The sequence below is a fragment of the Colias eurytheme genome, chromosome 8, assembly GCF_061535395.1.
Source record: "Colias eurytheme isolate Ceu_HAF_F1 chromosome 8, ilColEury1 Martin Lab GWU primary, whole genome shotgun sequence".
Classification (NCBI taxonomy): domain Eukaryota; kingdom Metazoa; phylum Arthropoda; class Insecta; order Lepidoptera; family Pieridae; genus Colias; species Colias eurytheme.
This window is the reverse complement of record NC_142987.1, coordinates 2,787,804-2,807,697: the sequence shown is the minus strand read 5'-3', so window position 1 is coordinate 2,807,697 and position 19,894 is coordinate 2,787,804. Positions and strand designations below refer to the sequence as shown.

The 19,894-nt window shown below is 36.5% G+C and overlaps 1 protein-coding gene across 1 annotated transcript; it reads left to right on the top strand.

The window, feature by feature from the left end:
• The first annotated feature begins 107 nt into the window (after positions 1-107).
• Positions 108-19,702, top strand: Wdr81 (WD repeat domain 81). The gene is made up of 19 exons (XM_090104429.1): positions 108-366; positions 453-1,347; positions 1,453-1,612; positions 1,739-1,898; positions 7,604-7,728; positions 7,865-8,043; positions 8,132-10,585; positions 10,684-10,859; positions 10,985-11,172; positions 11,261-11,336; positions 11,870-12,040; positions 12,295-12,455; positions 12,575-12,829; positions 13,274-13,481; positions 13,600-13,755; positions 13,936-14,070; positions 15,575-15,724; positions 17,223-17,329; positions 17,549-19,702. Exons 1-19 carry the CDS (start codon positions 160-162, stop codon positions 17,778-17,780), a joined length of 6,195 nt encoding a protein of 2,064 aa, XP_089960555.1. The 5' UTR covers positions 108-159; the 3' UTR covers positions 17,781-19,702.
• The last annotated feature ends 192 nt before the right edge of the window (positions 19,703-19,894 follow it).

Genomic DNA, 19,894 nt, shown 5'->3' with positions numbered 1-19,894 from the left:
AAAAGGGATTACTATTGTGCATAAACTTTTATCGATCTGTCAGTTGTCAATTTCAAATTTCAATTGTCAAATAAATTGTCAGAACTCAGATTCACTATCAATCTGTAACCTAGCTGAACGAAAACAAAACAAAGAATATTTATTAAAAACTATGTAGAAATGGAATGTATAATTAAAGAATTAAAATTAAACCGTAAAAACATCCAACATACTTCTTCACAAACGCTGTTTGCAGTTGTTGTCCATAATACATGGTTGAAAAAGTGGCTCAAGAATTTAGATGTGGATAATTGTGTAAATAATATAGATTTTACTCTTCAACCAGGTGAAAGTGTTCCTTATCCGTGGAAAAAAGTTTTTATAAAGGTAGGATTAAGGATTTAATCAATACAGTTTCTGATTTCAATATCGTTTTATTCTTATAAATATTATAAAATTTTCATTTCTTGTAGGTATTAAGCAAAAATACATCAAAAGTTTTGCCTTTGCCACGGTATAAACTAACAGAAAGTAATGTTGATTCTCCTCTAACATTTTCCCAATTACTTCAATATGTGTCACAAAACAATCAAAGAAATCTTTGGAAGGAATCCTATAAGAAATACTCACAAAATGTTGAAGAAAATAAAGAAAGTGCAATTGTTAATTTATTGGAACACGATCAATTGCTCTCTGAAATAATTATAAGATTGTATGGGTGTAATATAATTAAAATTAGATCAGATGGCGGTGGAAAGTTTGAGTACAAAGAATTGAATAAACACACTTCCAAGTCTTATGATACTCATAATAATTTATTGGCTGCTATGTTTGCTTTAGAAACTGACAATAACTTTTTTATTGTATATAGAACATATTATGAAAATAATTTATTAGACTGCCTAAACTTCAGTCCAAACCTAATAGATAAGACATATGCAAGGAGCTTGTTTGTTATTTATCAATTGTTGAGTGCATCCAAGGCTATGAGTGACAGGGGCCTATGTTTAGGTGCTTTGGATTTACGAGATATATATTTAGCAGAAGATTTATGGATACAAGTTGTGCCACCTATCACAAACAATATACATTGTCTAAATCCGTCATTGATCTGCGAACAGAACAGAAGTAAGCAAGGTACAGCACAGAGCCAAGTGGTGAAAAGTCAGAGCTCTCAGAAAAGTAGTGAGGAATGGTGCTGGCGTAATGATGCCGTGCAGTTGGAGAAGCTTTGCATGTTGTGGGTGAGAGGACGGATATCCAATTTAGATTATTTGTTACATTTGAATGTTTTGGCTGGTAGATCTGCAAATGACCCACAAGCCCATTTCATGGTTCCATGGGTTACAGATTTTTCTTCAAGATGTGGTGAGTATCAAAACCCCTTGTTTAAAATACATAAGCATGTGTTTTGTGATACATATTATGCTTTGTGCAGTAAACCAAGGAACTAAACAAAATTTTAAAATTCAGGACGCAATTGGAGGGATTTAAGTAAATCTAAATACAGATTGAACAAAGGAGACCGACAGTTGGATATGACATATGATGTGACAAGTGCCAATGGTCAGATACCACACCATGTCACTGATGCCTTGTCAGATATCACCTGTTATGTATATCTTGCTAGAAGGTCAGTATACACAGCTTCTTATAATTAAAATTATAGAAAAATTTCATCGTAAAATATATTTAATTCTATAATAACTCTTCACTATAACTTGTCTTGGTTTTTTATTTATTTGATTTTACATTTTAGAACACCAAAGGAAACCCTCTGTAAATATGTCCGCAACAAATGGGTTCCGGCAGAATATCCTGCTTCCATTCAGAGAATGCAGGAGTGGACCCCTGATGAGTGCATACCAGAATTTTATACTGATCCCACTGTGTTTAAGAGTACACATGAAGATTTACCAGTAAGATATTATATACTAATTTAATGACTAACAATCAAAACTTTCCTCTTTATAACATTAGTGTAGATATTTAAGAATATGAATAAATAATATTGTACAACATTAATTTAAAGTGATTCATTAAAGTGAAGCAAGGCTATACTTTTTATAATCAATTTTTTTGTTCAAATCAGCAAAAAGCATGCTGCTTTGAGATGTCAATGAACCTAGTTTTTGTCAGTAACAGTGTTTGTGAAGGTTAACAAATGCTATGTTACTGTAAATGTCTTAAAAAAAGAAAAAAAAAAAACGTATCATTCTAAACATTTTGGAGTGGAATAAAAGTGTTCTTGGTATATAATCATGCTAATATGAACTTAAAAAAATATCATTTAAATGCCAAGGCCTCGGGGTAGCCTAATTCCCTAGAGGCCGCGTCCCCAGGTGGCGGATAGGGGAACGCCCTGTGGGTGGATAAATTGATGTTCATCCATAGGGTAGAGGTGAATCCTCCGCGGACCACAAGGCCGGAGAAGGTTAACTCCGTTATAAAAACCTAGGTTGGAGAGCCGAAATAAATACTCCTGGGAGTGGTATGTGAGCAGTGCTCTCAGTACTTGGCTGGGGACGATGAGGACGACGTGCGCCAAAAGGGCCCAGTTCAAGATAGTGGTTGGCGGGATTAACCGGCAGGCATTCTGCAAACTTAGTGGAGAGGAGAGAAGAAAGATGGAGGCAAGATTAAAAAACAAACTACCCCAGGAGGGTACCGGTATTTCCGGAGAATCCCTCCCCGAGCAATCCTCGGGCAGCCCCTCGTATTCTGGGGGGGGCAACATTTTGCCAACACCTTTGACTGAAAACTGCACAGGAACGGGTCACCAGGTTCCTGCGACAGCAAATGCTACTGGTAACAAGAAACTCGTGCAGCAGGCTTTCCATCCGAGCCTTTTTATTCAGAGACCATGCATAGTTGCTAACCAAAAAGATATGATGAACGATACTAACAGTAAGACCCTAACACAACAAATATTCCACAAAGGTATGTTTGAAACTAGATCCAGAACATTATCTCTTGGAGACTATCCAAACACGGATCCTAATCAAAGTTCGCAAATTATACTTACTGAACCAAGTGATGGAAGTGAACATGACAACTGGAAAGAAGTTACAAGAAAAAAGAGGCCAAACTCAAGTCCTGAAAACAATGGAGTCCAAAAGCAAACCAAATTAGACTCATATTGGCTATCTCATAGCCATCAAACACCTACAACAAACAGATTCTCCAGCTTAGAAGTTGATAACGAGCAGGCAGAAAATAATAATACTACTACTAATAAGACCAATAAACCACCACCAATATTTGTTGACAAAGTTGAAAATATTCAACCCCTTTTAAAGACCCTTAATGAACATGTGCACGATATGTTCACCCTAAAAGTTCTCACTAACAATCAAGTTAAAATACAACCCAAAGACTCTGAGACTTATAGAACTATTGTTCACCAATTAGAACTTAGAAATACAGAGTTTTTTACATACAAACCTAAGAACGAACGGGGTTTTAAAGTGGTACTTAAGAAGATGCATCCTTCAGCAGACCCAGAGGATATTAAAGAGGCTCTCGAAGACATAGGGCACACCAGCACAAACATATGGAATATCAAACAAAAAGGGACAAAGAAACCATTACCACTGTTCATAATTGAACTAAAAACTAAACCTAACAACAAGCACATATATGAAGTAAAAACCCTAATGAACTGCATCGTATCTTTTGAACCTCCGCGGCCGAAACGTGAGCTTCCTCAATGCGCAAAATGCCAACAATACGGACACACCAAAACCTACTGTCGCCGTAGCCCTAAATGTATTAAATGCGCTGGTGACCACCTATCCAGCGATTGTCTAAGGAAAACAAGATCAGACAGTGTCAAATGTGTCCTTTGTGATGGCAACCATCCAGCAAATTACAAAGGCTGTAAAATTTATCGTGAACTCCAAAACCTCAAGTTTCCTAAGACCGCAGAACGCAGGAAAACCTACTTATCTACAAAAGATTCGAATGCTACTAGAGGAAGTCACAACTCTTTAAATAAAGAAAAGCAAAATCACCCATATTCATACAAAGATGCTGTAACCAATAAACCACAACCGGTGAACTCAACAACAGAAGCTACACAACTAATTAATCAAAACGATATTCATGAAATAACGAGTCTGATGAAACAAATGATGCAACAACTTACTACACTGACAAACCTTATAATAGCCCTAACAACCAAGCTGTCACCTTCAACTGCTTGAAAATTGCCCTATGGAATGCCAATGGGCTGTCACAACATACCCTTGAGGTTAAGGCATATCTCGAGACACAAAAGATAGATATTTTATTGATCACAGAAACACACTTTACGAAGAAAAGTCATTTCAGCATCCCAAATTACAAAATATACCATACAATGCACCCTGACGGTACCGCACATGGAGGAAGTGCGGTGCTCATAAGACAAAATATTAAACACCATGAAACAATTCATTACTGCACTGAACAAATTCAAGCAACTAATGTCGTTATTGAAGATTGGGTTGGACCATTCATAATATCTGCAGTTTATAGTCCTCCAAAACATCAATTAAAATGTGAAGACTACGAAAAGTTCTTCTCCTCTTTTGATACAAGATTTATCGCTGGAGGCGACTATAATGCCAAGCATCACTTTTGGGGTTCGCGTACAATAACAACTAAAGGAAGACAACTATTAAGGGCTATAGATAAATTAAAACTCGGCGTTGTTTCAGCTGGTAAGCCAACCTACTGGCCTACGGATAGTAGTAAAATACCAGATCTGCTAGACTTTTATGTAATAAGAGGGTTATCACCTAAGTTTATAACCTGTAAAACAAGCACAGATTTATCCTCTGATCACTCTCCTGTGGAAATAACACTAAGAAGGTCAATAGCAGAAACACCGAAGCCATGCAGATTACACTCAAATAGAACTAATTGGGAACTGTTTAGGCAGCTCGTAGCAGAAAAGCTGGAATTGAATATTCATTTAAAATCTGAAGCTGACATAGTAGAAGCTGTTGAACACTTCAATAACTGTATCCAACAGTCTGCTTGGAACGCTACTCCATCTGTCGGAGAATCTTTTCGTAAAGAGACTTGCCCTAAATCTGTTCGAGAGTTATTGGCAGAAAAACGTAAAGCTCGGAAACGATGGCAAAGAACGGGTTTCCCTGTGGATAAAAAGCACTTGAATTACCTTCAAATGAAACTTAAAACACTTCTTCATAATATAGATAACCAAAACATCCAGACATTCCTAGAAAAAATGGACGCTACAGCAGAAACAAACTTTTCTCTATGGAAAGCCTCAAAGAAACTTAATCAGCCTGTTTCAAACAATCCCCCGATACGAAAAGGTAACACTGAATGGGCTTCTAGTGACGCACAAAAAGCGGATACATTCGCTGAACATCTGGAGCAAGTCTTCACACCCAATCCAGATATGGGCTCTTTAAAAACCCAAGAAGTCGCCCTATTATTAGATCAAAGTATCAAAGTTTCTAGTCCTCCCATGAAAAAGATAACTATAAATGAAGTTAGAACAGTCATCAAAAACCTAGATTCTAATAAAGCCCCAGGATACGATCTAATAACAGGAAAAATCCTTAAGGAACTTCCAAAGGAAGGCATCAAATTTCTAACATTCCTGTACAATGCTATCATACAAAGTAGTGCGTTTCCACCTCAATGGAAAGTAGCCCAAGTTATCATGATTGCCAAACCAGGAAAAAATCCCGTTGAGGCTCAATCGTATAGACCTATAAGCCTACTTCCTATACCATCAAAGATATTGGAAATTCTTATCCTTCGTAGATTGACCCCAATTATCTCTGAGAAGAAACTTCTGCCTGATCATCAGTTCGGATTTCGCCAAAGACATGGGACTATAGAGCAAGTACACCGATTAGTAGAACATATTAACGAAACCTACGAGAAAAAAAAGTACTGTACTGCTGCCTTCCTAGACATATCTCAAGCCTTTGACCGCGTGTGGCATGATGGATTACTATTTAAAGTAAAAAAAAATCTTTCTTCTAACTTCTACAGCCTCATAAAGTCATACTTAAGTGATAGATACTTTTTTGTAAAACAGGCGGAAGAAACAACGGAACTAAAAAGCATCCAAGCAGGAGTTCCACAAGGTAGTGTCATGGGTCCTACTCTTTACCTGCTATTTACTGCAGATCTCCCATCGATCGATGGAGCAATCACTGGAACATTTGCAGACGATACAGCAATCTTAGTGTCAGATAACTCACCAGCCGTTGCTTCACACAAGCTCCAATCCAGCCTCGACCAAATATCTCAATGGCTCAAAGACTGGCGTATTAGAGCAAACGAGTGTAAATCCGTTCAGGTAACTTTCACTTACAAAAAAGAGACTTGCCCACCTGTCACTCTTAACGGCACAGAACTTCCACAACACGACCACGTAAGGTATCTAGGAATATATCTAGACAGACGTCTAACGTGGAAGAAGCACATCTTCACGAAACGATTGGCAATGAGTCAAAAACTGCGCACATTGTTCTGGCTGCTAAACAGAAAATCGTCCCTTTCCATAGATAATAAATTGTTATTATACAAATGTATTATAAAGCCTATATGGACATATGGCCTGCAGCTGTGGGGTTCAGCAGCAAAATCTAATGTGGACATAGTTCAAAGATTTCAGTCAAAAATGCTAAGATTAGTAACAGGTGCACCTTGGTATGTGTCCAATGATAGATTGCACCACGACCTCTGCATAAACACGGTTAAGGAAGAAATATTTGAGAGAACAAAATTATATAAAGAGCGTATTATCCACCACCCAAACCAGCTGGCTGTAAACCTTATGAACACCCACACAACCACCAGGAGACTCAAAAGAAGGATACCCCAGGATTTGATATAAATAAAAAAAAAAAATAGTAAATAAATTAAACAAGATAATATAATAATACCAATAAACGGAGTAGTCACTGGACGACTTCCGTACAAAACAACCTTTAAATTCTTAAAATATCGCTGAATATCTGTAAAGTGATAGATTGCGATGATGAATAAATTAAAAAAAAAAAAAAAAAAAAAAAAATGCCAAAGCTAAACCTAACTAACTAAACTTATTTGTTGCATAAATAAGTGAGATAAAATGTAACGCTATTATCAATTTAATTAAGGTCAAGTTTTATGTAGAAGTTACAGTATAAAGTATTCATAAAAAATAATTAATGTAGGTCATTGAAGATAATATTGTTGATCAATATATTGTATAAGTAACTGGGTTAATTTAACTAGTAGTGCTTAAAGATATTAGGTGGGAAATTGATACAGATATTTAGTTCTGATTTAAAATTTTTCTTTAACAGTACATTTTTTATATATAATACTAGCGGTCCGCCCCGGCTTCGCCCGTGGTACATAATATGAAAAATTGATGTTGGCCGATTCTCAGACTTACCCGATATGCACAGAAAATTTCCTGAGAATCGGTCCACCCGTTTTGGAGGAGTATGCAGACTAACATTGTGACACGAGAATTTTATATATAAGATGTAAATATAAATAATGTTCTGGGTCAGTTTATCAAATAGGAGTCAGAATTGAAAACAGAACATTTTAAGAGTTATCTTCTGTTTTTTACTTTTTATGTAATTTGAATGTTCTGTAGGATCTAGGAATACCATCGTGGGCGACATGTGTGGAAGATTTTATAACGAAACACCGTGAGGCTTTGGAAAGCACTCATGTATCAGAAAATCTACATCATTGGATTGACATCACTTTCGGTTACAAGTAAGGCAATTTAAATCGTAAATTTATATAAATTCGTAATTACGAATTTAAAGACCGGTAATGAAAATGAATTGGACATTTTTATTAAATATGAATATAAAAAATATAATTGTACAAAAACTTTAATAATTTACAGGCTTTCCGGACAGGCGGCGGTTAAATCAAAGAACGTATGTCTGTCCCTAGTGGACGGGCACATGCGTACTCGGCGCGGCACCACGGTGCAGCTGCTGACGGCGCCGCATCCGCCGAGAAAGCTTAGGGCTCCGCCCCCCGCCCCGCCCAGGTTGAGGTGGACTGCTCCCAGAGATACCAGTGAGTTTACTGAAATCAAAATCATCAAAAAATCTTTATATTAAAATTTGATGTTATTATTTGATTGATATAATGATATTCATTGCAGAGAAATCCGTCCGAGATAGTTCAGATGACGTATCAGACGAAGACGACGAATCTAGCAGTTTACCACAGCATATATCCCGGCTGTCGGTGCCAACGCATCGAATGCGGCGCCAGAAAAGTAGTTCTAGAGCTCGATCGCTTACCAAAGGCCAAGAAGACGATGCCCCTTTTAACGAAACTCGAGCGTCTTCTCACTCGCGACACTATAAAGTGCAGCGTTCTGAATACGGTCAAGGGGTCATATATCTTCCTAAGGAATTTAATCCAGCAGCATCAATACAGGCCCTCGAGTCACTGGACAATTTTCGAACAAAATGTTTCTTCAGTAAATCTGAAAACAAACAAAAAAATAAAGATAATGTTGCTGCATTAAACCTGTGTCAAGTTAATAAAGAAAATGCGCATTTCCAATCGAATGATGGTACAGATGATACGGCTTTTACTAATCACATGTTTTTAGCATCTTATGACCAAGGATTCCTAAAAAGGGTCACTCAGGACACTCAAATAGATAGTGTTCTCAAGGAAAGAAAGAACAGAATGTTCAACACAAGATACACTACCGATGCGATGGTGTATAAGCAATTTGTTACAGAGAGTCGAAAGCAAGATATGCTCGTCATAGGGTGCCTTATAGTTGAAATATTTCTTCACAACCACATTCGTCCATTGAGATTAAATAATGACAATTTTATTGAAAGATATAATAGTTGTAGGACAGTTTTAAAATACAATTTTAATTCCATTCCTAAATGTGTCAGTTATATAGCTTCTCTATTGTTAAATGTTCAATCACCGCACCTTTCCTTTAAACAAGAATTGTTACCAAAACCGGACGAGTCTTTTAAAAAAGCTGTTGTGACCGATAAAGGTCTACCTCCGCCAACGGCGTCCCAGTTACTGCAACCCTTACTTATGCAACACCTTATACCTTTCCCCCAGAGTTTTATCACCTTATACAGCCTTTTGAACACCTTACATGAATATGAACTAACGAGTAATGAATTAAATATATTATACACATATGAATGTGATGGTATTCATTGTGAAAGCTATCAGAACATTGATAAAACGAAATTATATTTTGCTCAGAAAGTAGCAGAAGGAAAAATTCAAGCTTGTATTACACATCTAGGTACACTTCTGAATCAATTCACTGGTTATAATCAGTTTGACGCTTTAGATATATTTTTACAATATTATATACAGTTATTGGAAAATAAAGACACGTCTGTTTTAGCTGCTTGGCATTTATTCGATACAGTTAGCAAAGCTCTAGGTCCCGCTGAAACTAGAAATAAACTTCTAAAATACATATTGAATTTATATGAAGACGACGATTTCGTATTTGATAAACCAGAAAAGTACTCTGAAAACGATTCTACATCTTCAGCTATTTTGGCAAGCAAGCAGAAATTTATTAAACTTTATCACAACATATTCCTCCTTCAATTAATGGTCAGATTGGGCCTTCAGTGCTTCTTGGATAATTTCACTCAACATTTGGTCGAAGCTGTTGGCGGTTATAAAGACATAACATACCAAAGCGGATCTGGTGGCCACTCATGTCACAGTCGCTCAATGGCAAACAAAAAACCGAGATATTCTGATGATAACGTTAAAAATATTCTCACCACTAATGCTGATATATTTTCTCCTGATACATCTTGCGGTTCAGAACAAATTGTTACACCAAATATCGAAAAAGCTATGTCTGAAGTAAGCGAGGCTTTGAAAGAAAAAGAAGTCGATAATAGAAGTGAAAACGAGTTATTCCATTTTGAGAATGATAAAGAGAGGAATCACACTTGTAGCAGTAGAAGTAAATCTCCTACTGGTTCAGTTGACTCTAATGCTGCAGTGAAAGAAAATGTTTTAGAAACACCTTCACCATCTTCGGACTACATGCTGACAGGAAATTCTCGGTTTATTTCTTCTAATATTACTATCACAAAGAACGGCAATCACTATGTGGATGAAGCGAGGGATAGTTCTTCTGAAATGCATAAGGTAGTATCTCCAAATATAACTAAACCAAAATCGATGTTTACTAGTTATTTGAATTTAGGACAAAATGAAATTAGTTGTGAGAAGCCTGATAATGGCCTGATAACGCCTACATCGGAATATCAAGAAGAGCAAGAAGATCATTTCATTCCAGTTGTGAGAACTGTTAGCGATGATGAAAAGGATTACAAGGATTCGTATAAAATATCCGATATGAGTTCAGATAGTCTCATTTGGTTAGCACATAGACTTGGGCCGGTACTTACTTGTAGATATATAACTAGGAATCTTTTAAAAATGCTAACATTGTGCTATATTGGAAAAGAAAATTTGGTGTCATGTGACATCGATGAAAAAGATGAATTTGATGAAATATCAATAGTTAATAGTAGAGTTGTTGGGGACAAAAATGCTATGAAAGTGATAAAGTGCCTCACTTCGATAGTCGGTAAGTAAAATAAAATTTGCGACTATTCTGTACATTTTAGCCCTTATATACAGATATGTCTTATAAGCACTAAAATGAATATAAACGTGTATTTCCAGCAATGTACGGTGAACAGCTGATCATATTTCAATACTTGCCGCATATGGGCGAGCTGATCGCATCATGTAGGCGTCGTTTATCAACGCCACTAGAGGGTGGTGTGGTCGCCTGTCTGCAGCTTATAAAGTATCTGCTGCCTTTTATGTCTGATGTTAAAGTTATGGAGCAATTACAGGTCTGGTACTTATTTAAGAAAAATTGGATTTTCAGGCAATGAATTGTTCCGGTTATAAATAATTACAGATTTTATTTTTAACCTTTGAAATTCGTGGTTAAACTGACAGGATGAATATGTTTTAGGACACATTCCTTAAATCAATTTTACAACCGGCGTTAAGGCTTGCGTCTACAAGTCGCTGCTCGTACCCGAGTGGTGCGGCCGCTAGGGGTGCACTCACAAGGAAGTTACTAGATGCTCTATACGCTTTGGCTATTAGGATCGGCCCAGAGATGACTAGAAAGCATCTGTGCGTACCAGCTTTGCAAAGGTAACAATAATATAATGATTACAAGTACTTAATACAATTATTAAATTTCTAATTCACATTCGGTAAACTGTGATAATATTTTTTCCAGATTTTTCCTCGCATTTGATAAAGCATCCGGTAAAACGGATAACTGGCCCAAACAAGATGACGCTAGTCTAGAAAAGGTAGATACCACAAAGAAAATATTTTTATGATCAGTTTTCCTACTTCTGGATATGTAATTAACCCATATTTAGTTAAAATGACAATTAATGTTTGGCGGCCGGTATCGCCGCCGTGCGTCGATGCCCCGTAGCCTTAGGTGCTGCCTTTCGTGAGCGTTCGAGTGTCGAGTCGAGCGGACTTCTACATAAGTCGTCAAATGTAGACAAGACGAGTGTGATATTGACCTGTGCGCTCTATTGGTCTGCTCGACTTGGCCAAGTTTTCGAATTGGCTCTTAATTTGAATACAATCAGTAACATTTTTGAAGTGAAAACTTCTTTAGCGGCGTTGAGTACTTTTTCTGTACTGGGTATAAAATCTTAAACTCGCATCAGGACACGTGACCTGATCGAAAAAGCGTAAGACGGATGGATATCAAACATGCTCAACGTTAATAATCAAGTTTTCACTTCTGCCGGCACTCCCGGAGTGCAACCCGTCTTTTTTTATCAACAATCTTTATCTAAATACAATCTAATTTCCAATATTGTAGTCGTCCGAACAAGAGTCGTTGGACCCGAAGCTGGAGGGTTTCCTGGAGATCTGCCGCGACGGCAGCACGGCGGAGTGGGCGGTGCGCGACGGGCGGGTGGTGCGCGCCGACCTGCCCGAGCTCGCCTGCACGCCGCCCGAGCCCCACGCGCACGACGCTCACACGGTCACTGTGAGTCATCAATGACAAACTCAACACTAACAAACAACTAAACAACACAATTAAAAAAAAAAATTATTCGCACAAAACAACTACACTCATAATCACGCCCAAAACTCTGTTTTGTTGCGAAACTCTGCCTTATAGACACGTAGGCAGAGTTTTGCAACAAAATAAGGCATTAATTGACCTCGCCTCATGTATAAAGAGATGGAAGATAAAATTTAATACTTGCTAGATGCTTATACAAACTTTTAATGTTTCAGGCTCAGGAAGAACTGTTAATAGTATTCGAAGCAGAACTCGCATATTATGCCTATACCAGGTTTACAAAACTTGTCGGGACGGACGCTATCGAACGCAGTCTTAAAAATAGTGATACAATACGTGCCCTTTGCCAGGAATATCGACAAAAACACTGTATAAGGTTAGTTTATAATGCAATTCTTAATTATTAAGTTTGTTTTAATTGTTACATAACAACATTATGCAACATAACAATGTATCTTCAAAGTTGTTTTTTAATAAGATTTTTTTTCTTAATAGCTCCCCCTTGCACATATCTCGTCAAGACAAGCGCGTGCAGCCTTCCCTCAGCGACGAGCCACTCAACAAGCGAAACATCGATATAATTCAGAAGCCAGAACTTTCGGACCACATCTCCAGCTCGAATAGCTTTGGGTCCAATGTCACTTTAGTGGGAAATAGGATAGATGTTAGTGACACTTGTGAGAGTACAGCGCAAGTGGATGGGTTCGATGTCGTGGCGTGTAAGATGGATAGTGGCGTGCGGAGTGATCGGTATGTACTGTGTAAAAAAAGACGGGTTGCACTCCGGGAGTGCCGGCAGAAGTGAAAACTTGATTATTAACGTTCAGCATGTTTGATATTTTGGAAATGTATCCGTCTTACGCATGGAATATAAGGGCTAAAAAAAAAATCCGTCTTACGCTTTTTCGATCAGGCCACGTGTCCTGACGCGAGTTTAAGATTTTATACCCAACGCCGCTAAAGAAGTTTTCACTTCAATAATATTTTGTGTGTTTTAATTAGAGCAACAATAATGGAAATTTTCATTTGTATCTTTTGTTACTTTGGTACTTTTTACCTGTAGGAATTGTTGCTTCTGGAGTATGTGCTTAGCCAATTTGCGCTTTAAATTTCTACTGTTTCGGTTGTTTCTAATATAAAGCTAGTTATTTTAAAGTTAATGGCTATGATTTGCAATTTATTATTTATTGGTAGGCATCTTCGTGGCGATTGGTTAATCTACTGGGAGCATGAAATCGGTCGCGCAGACAAGGAAGCTCGGTTCAATCTTAAACAGATCAAGTTGCAGACGTTCGTTGGACACTCGCATTCAGTTAAATCCATACACTGTCTTGATAACGAGAACAGTTTTATGAGTGGTTCCAAGGATAAAACTGTGCGGTTGTGGTCCTTGAGAAATCAGGTATGTTTTGGCAATTATAGACTTTTTGTATATTGTAATTAATTCAGTTTTTGCCTGCATCGTGATATATGAAAAAGGATTGTTTTTTTTTTTAACTTAATTATTCTTCCTTTCCCAGGGTGATGGCAATGCAACAACGCAATGCAACTGGACGTACACGGGCCATAAAAAGGGCGTGTTGTCGCTGGCTTTCTTGGAGTCTCTACGGTTAGCTGTTTCTACAGACTCCGTCGTGCATATATGGGATCCTTTCATGGAAAGTGTGGTTTGTCAGGTAAATCATAGAAAAAAAAGTGATTATCGTCATATTTAGAGGATATATTTTATTTCACTCAACTCAATTGGTAGAGAGTAGGAAAAATTATTATCATGATTTTTTATATATTTTTAATTTAGGTAAATTTTAATTCTGTTTCCTAGCAAAAAAGTATTGACGCTGAGCTTTTTTTTTTAGCTGGACAACTTAAAGTCCCCAGTGAGCATAGTGCGCACTCTATCAGAGGCGAGCAGCGTGGTGGTAGCGGCCACTACGGACGCTACTCTGCGGCTTATAGACGCACGTGCGCCTGTTCATAATCACGAGCTTAAGGTAAACTTTGTAGATATAGTTATACATTTATGTACATACTAGAATACGTAGAACTGGCGTCAATGAGCCAACGACCGGGCTCAGTGGCGTGCATTAGGAGAGGCCTACATTCAGCAGTGAACATCGAAAGGCTGATGATGATGATGATGATATACAGGGTGTCCCACTTTCGGTATACTAAGCGCAAAGGGACTGGTAGTTTTGCATACGCTGAGTACGTAAAAAATAATTATAAAATTCCAGACGCATTTTTTTTAAAATAGAGGAATTCTTAAAATTCCATGTGTACACCCCCAACAAGCAAACCGCCCAACTTTGCCACCCGCATGTGAGCTATCGTTTAAGATTATGTTTTCATAGACAAAATACTCACATTAGCGAAGCGGTATATGCCGGCTGCGCGAAGCTAGAGACGAATACATGGATTTTAAGGAAAAATTTAGCAAAAAATTTTTCGCGTAATTTTGTTATTTAAGTATTTTTTTATGTGATCAGTGTATGCAAAACTACAAGTCCCTTCGCGCTTAGTATACCGAAAGCGGGACACCCTGTAGAATAACTTGGAGCTGATATGTTTGAAAAAAAAGTTCCTTTCCAAGCGACTCGCGATCTACGCCCTTTATTTTTTAATTTGGACAATAGGGAATCTTCAGGCAATTTTTATTTTATTTTATTCAATATTAACTTCATTTTGACATGGAAAAAAAAATATTTTTTTTCATCTGATAATAATTTGATAATTGAATGATTATTAATACTTTTATCCAATTGATTATTATTAGAATAAATAATTAACTTTATTAATTGATTTACTTTTATAATTTTACAGATAAATTGTGAGAGCTATCATAATTAGATTTGTACATATTTATCTACAACGCACCCATTTTACAATTCAAGTCTATACGTCGCATTTTGAATCAAAATCATTTATTTTTGAACATATGTACTGTATAGTGAAATTGCATAATTGTGAGTAATGTGAACGCGCCAGGTTACGTTAATCGGCTTATACGTATGCGGGTCATTTACAAGTCAGTCGTAATGAATGCATAATAAACATAAGTTGGTAACAAATTTATTTTATTATTTATTATTCTAAGTTCTATTTCCTCTTCCCATCCTCGCGTACCATTGTAATGAATGCACAATAAATATAAATGCTCGGTAACAAGTTGTATCATTATATAGCCCTGAATTCAGTCCTGATTAGATATGCATAAGGATTAGATATAAGCGATTGTACACACATAAGTGTGGTGTATGGCGAGCCGCGGGGGCCGCGCGCGGGGCGGGGAGCGTACACACGCCGTGTGCTTCGACGCTTAGTGATCGAGAAAAACCGTATCAACCGTAGCGCTAACACGCTGCGGCTCAAACACACCGGCGCTGCGACTCACGCAGTGCACGCTCTACGAATCTTTTACATTATACCACCATTGCATCACTATGTTCAGTCCTGACGAGATTGGCTTTCTTTGTAACTGTATCGAACCCTTTGTAGCTGGCAGCGACGGCGACGACGTTCATCCGCTGCATGTGCGTGGGCGGCGGCGGCGCGTGGGTCGCGGCGGGGCTGGCGGGCGGACACGTGGCCGTGCTCGAGCCGCGCACCGGCCGCACGCGCGCCACCTGGCGGGCGCACGACGGGGAGGTAACCGGGGGAACCGACACCAAACAGGGGGGAACCGACACCAAACACAAACTCAAACATTTATTGACGTGATAACGTTTTTAAATCGTTTTAGTTGGGTGACATGTTCAGAAACTTGTGTCACACCAAAACCTCACGAGCGCGATCGCAGGTATAACAAGAGAGAGACGAACCGATCTCCCGTCTCATCTCGAGCACTGCCACTGCATTATGTTATCACGTAAACATCTCGATCGTAAACCTACTTTACAAACAACCAATTTTTTTATTCAATTAGACTTCTTCTAAAGTCCGGTCGCGGAGCAGAAAGAATTTCGTACAATGACCTCTTTACCTACTGACAGTGGTCACAAACATTTTTGAATGAAGTGCAGTTTACATGAAATATTTGGAGGAGAAAATGTTTTTTACTAATTTATTAAATAAATGTCCTTTATTCATTTACAATACTTATTAGTTAGTTACATTTTAACTTTTTCAATAACCACGATATATTATATAAAAAAAAGTGTGCGTGTACACACATAAGAAATGAAACTTCTTTATGACCTTATTTTACAAAAAATAATTTACTATGTACAATATTACAGAAATACGTTAGTCTAACACGCGATTTCGACTTAGGCGGATTTTGATTGGACATAGTTTGAGGTTTATTCTTATAAATTTTGAATTCACAAAATCATAATTGAACACCTGACACCAATCAAGCAAACACAAACCTTACGCTCTCAGGTTAAAGGTTTACAATCCCTAAAGACGGCGGTCATTGCACCTGTGCGAGCAAGACACAATATTATTTTTACAAGGGAGTGACAGTGACAGGTAATAACAGGTTAATGTACGAAATTCTTCCTGCTCCGCGACCGGACTTTAGAAGCACTTTTGAAACGTCATTAACTACATATTTTAACATTTACCACCGATTCGGAAAGCAGTATCTAGGGAGAAGAACCGGCAAGAAACTCCATAGTTGCTCTTTTAAATCATGTCAGTTTTACAATTGAATTAAACAATATACATAATATATAACATCATAATATATTATAATAATAATATGCCAAAGAACTGTCCTGTGGTTTTTACGCGACCAACCCGCCATGGGTTTTTATCGTCCCAATCATACAATCTGGGACTGGGACACAAATTGGGACAGTTCGCACCTGGCGGACATCGGCGTAAAACAGTTGTCTGGAAATGCTACTGTGTAAACGATAAGTTACAGAGCCGGTTTTTATTGATTTCCTCGCAATTTCCAATCTTTTCCTTGATTCCCTTATCCCATTGAAAGCAGAAAATGCATTTTCAACCTCTGAAAATTTACCCTCACATACACCTCTCTGACATAAATAAAGCAGATGTGTGCATTATCTCAGTAACTACTAAATGAATAGTAATATCAATGATGGATTTTTAATATTTCTTATTTAAAACATTTAAAAGTGCACTTAAAGTGCTTTAAAAGTTCATCAAATAATAACATTAATATTGATGATAGGTACTCCGGCTAGCCGCTGTGGATGAGCACAGGTTGCTAACATCGGGGCTGGACCAGGTCACCGCGCTGTGGAGAATCGACGACGGAGAACTTATTGCGCATCTCAAGTGAGTTATCAATATTTCAAATAGTGTTGTTAATCTTAAATCTTAACAAACGTTTCTGATTCGTTACACTGTCATTTTTGGTAGATATTGACTAGAATACTCTTGCTAAGTTTTTAGGCTGTTGGCCGTAATATTCGAAAAAGTTTTTTCTATTTACGCTTAGGTGTGTCAACTTTTAAGATAAAAGTATCTGATATCTAAAGTGTTCTCTTATTCCAGGGGTAGTACAGAGCCAGTGCACTGTTTATCGGTATATTACAACGAGCTAATATCGGGCACGACGAACAATCGTATCGGAGTCCACACGTCGTTGGACCAAGAGGCGTCTTTCTCCAGCACTAAACTACGTTCCGATACGTTCAAAGGAGTGCTAACTTGTATGTCAGTGTTGCCACTTAACAGATTGCTGTTGTTGGGAAGCGATAATGGCACCATTAGTTTGCTTTGCTGATTTTGTTGGTTTAAACATTCCGATTTGTCTGATTCTGATCGTGTCGTAAATGTAAATGTTTTCATTTTCCAGTTGGTACTGCTTGTTTCGGAAATTTATTGAACTTTTTAATAATACATGCACGTTATACTTAAAAAATTCGCTATTTAAGTCCTCATTTTTTTGGTCATCAATTTTTCCATTTTGAATAGTTTGCAAGTCAAAGAGAACTAAACGAAACGTATTGTATTTCCTAATATTTTATAGTATGTAAAATTTGCTTAAACGGATTATGATTGAGTTTCCATATATGAATAAGTCAATTTAGGTTAAGTAGAAGACATTATTTTTAAGAGAAATTTCAATTGATTTGCATCGATCTGACTAGATTCAAAGTACGCGATTGAGTTAAGACTTTTAGGACATTTTTTTCTTCACATTTTCTTCCTTATTAGCTGTAAATAATGTAATGCGTGTCTTGCCTTTTCTTTAAACGATCGAGGCAGCTATATCTATCGAAACTTTTGTGGTCCCTTTAAAATTATGTGTGTGTTATGTGGCCACCACAATTTGAGGTTTTTTGATTCGTCTCAAATTAAAAGAAACATTTTTTTTTATCAATATGTCATAAAATTTTGTTATAACATTAAATTGATTCCTTTTTTTATTCCGTAATTTTTAATCGATTACTTCTAAAATTATCTTAATGCTACGGTACAACACATTTTAAACATTCCACTTTTTACAAATTTCAAAGTTCATTCCGTCACAATGTTTAGTGTAAAAAGAATCAATAAAAAAATTAATATTGTATAAGCATTTACAAATTATTTATTTATTTTTTGTTGAATATTAACATCGTGTGACTTAAAAACTTTTTTCTTATTTTACTAATACATCTTTTTTTCAAGAAATGGTTTATCATGACGATTGCAATTTGCAATCCTATTAGATATATATATTTTGAAAGTAGATTGTCGCTGTTCATACCTTGTTTCAAACACAGTATTTTTATAACATAAGTACAAAATGTTGGTTACCAAAGACATTTTTGTAACATATAAAGTCACGAATAGCTTTGTCATTGTGTGAAAAATTATGTTTCTGACTGATATTATTTTAAATTAAGTTTTTGCATAGAGATCTTTGGCAATATTGCCTGTTTAAATGTGGTGGCTTAAGTCATTTGTCCTAGGATATAATGAAGCTCAATGCAGTGTAATTTTTAAGTTATTTATTTACATTTTTTTTCCACAAATTTATATATTTATTCACTGTCTTAAACAAACACTTGTTATATATTTATTTATTTCATTTAACTATTTTAAAACATATTCTAATAGAATCTATCTATGTATCTATGAGAGTGATAATATCTAGATACCCATCTATTTTAATAATAAATTATATATTATGTATAACTTAATACGGTCACAATATTTTTTTGTGATATTACGAACAAATTTGTTTTAATTTAATGAATCGATTATTTACTTTCCATTTCTTTTTCAAGATAGAAGTGTTCTTCTTTGAAACGGTCGTAGTGCCAAAATAAAGTTTGGATAACTGATCGATAATATTCATGTCAACACCTTAGTAATTGTAATGCAGTTGTTGATTGTAGGTGTGCTTTAGCCTTTGAAACGGTATTATGTTTAATCAGTATGAGGTTGCTTGTAATAAAAGTTTTCGTAAATAAAATATATAATTGAGTATAAAATGAAATTGTGTGTACTGTGTAGGCTTCGACGTTGTGTGCAATATGAGTTTGTTCGATTTTTTAAAGAGTGTACTAGTGTCCATTGGTCCACGGATAATTAATGTTTAGCTTTATTACGCCCTTGTTTGACTATACATCAAATAACACTAAATACTGTTGTAATTATGCACTGTCTATGTATTATATTGGAGGTATTTTTATGAATAAATATTTTTAGATTTTATTTGTGTTTTCTTATTTTTAAACTTACTGAAATCATTATTTATGAATTTAAGATGAATTATTATTCTATTAGAACTTTTTTAAACTTTATGCTGCCTTCAAATAAGCATTTAAGTTGACTGACAGAATTATTTAAGTCACTCAAATATCTGTTATTCTTTAATTTTAAGATAAAACGAAATTTAATATTTAT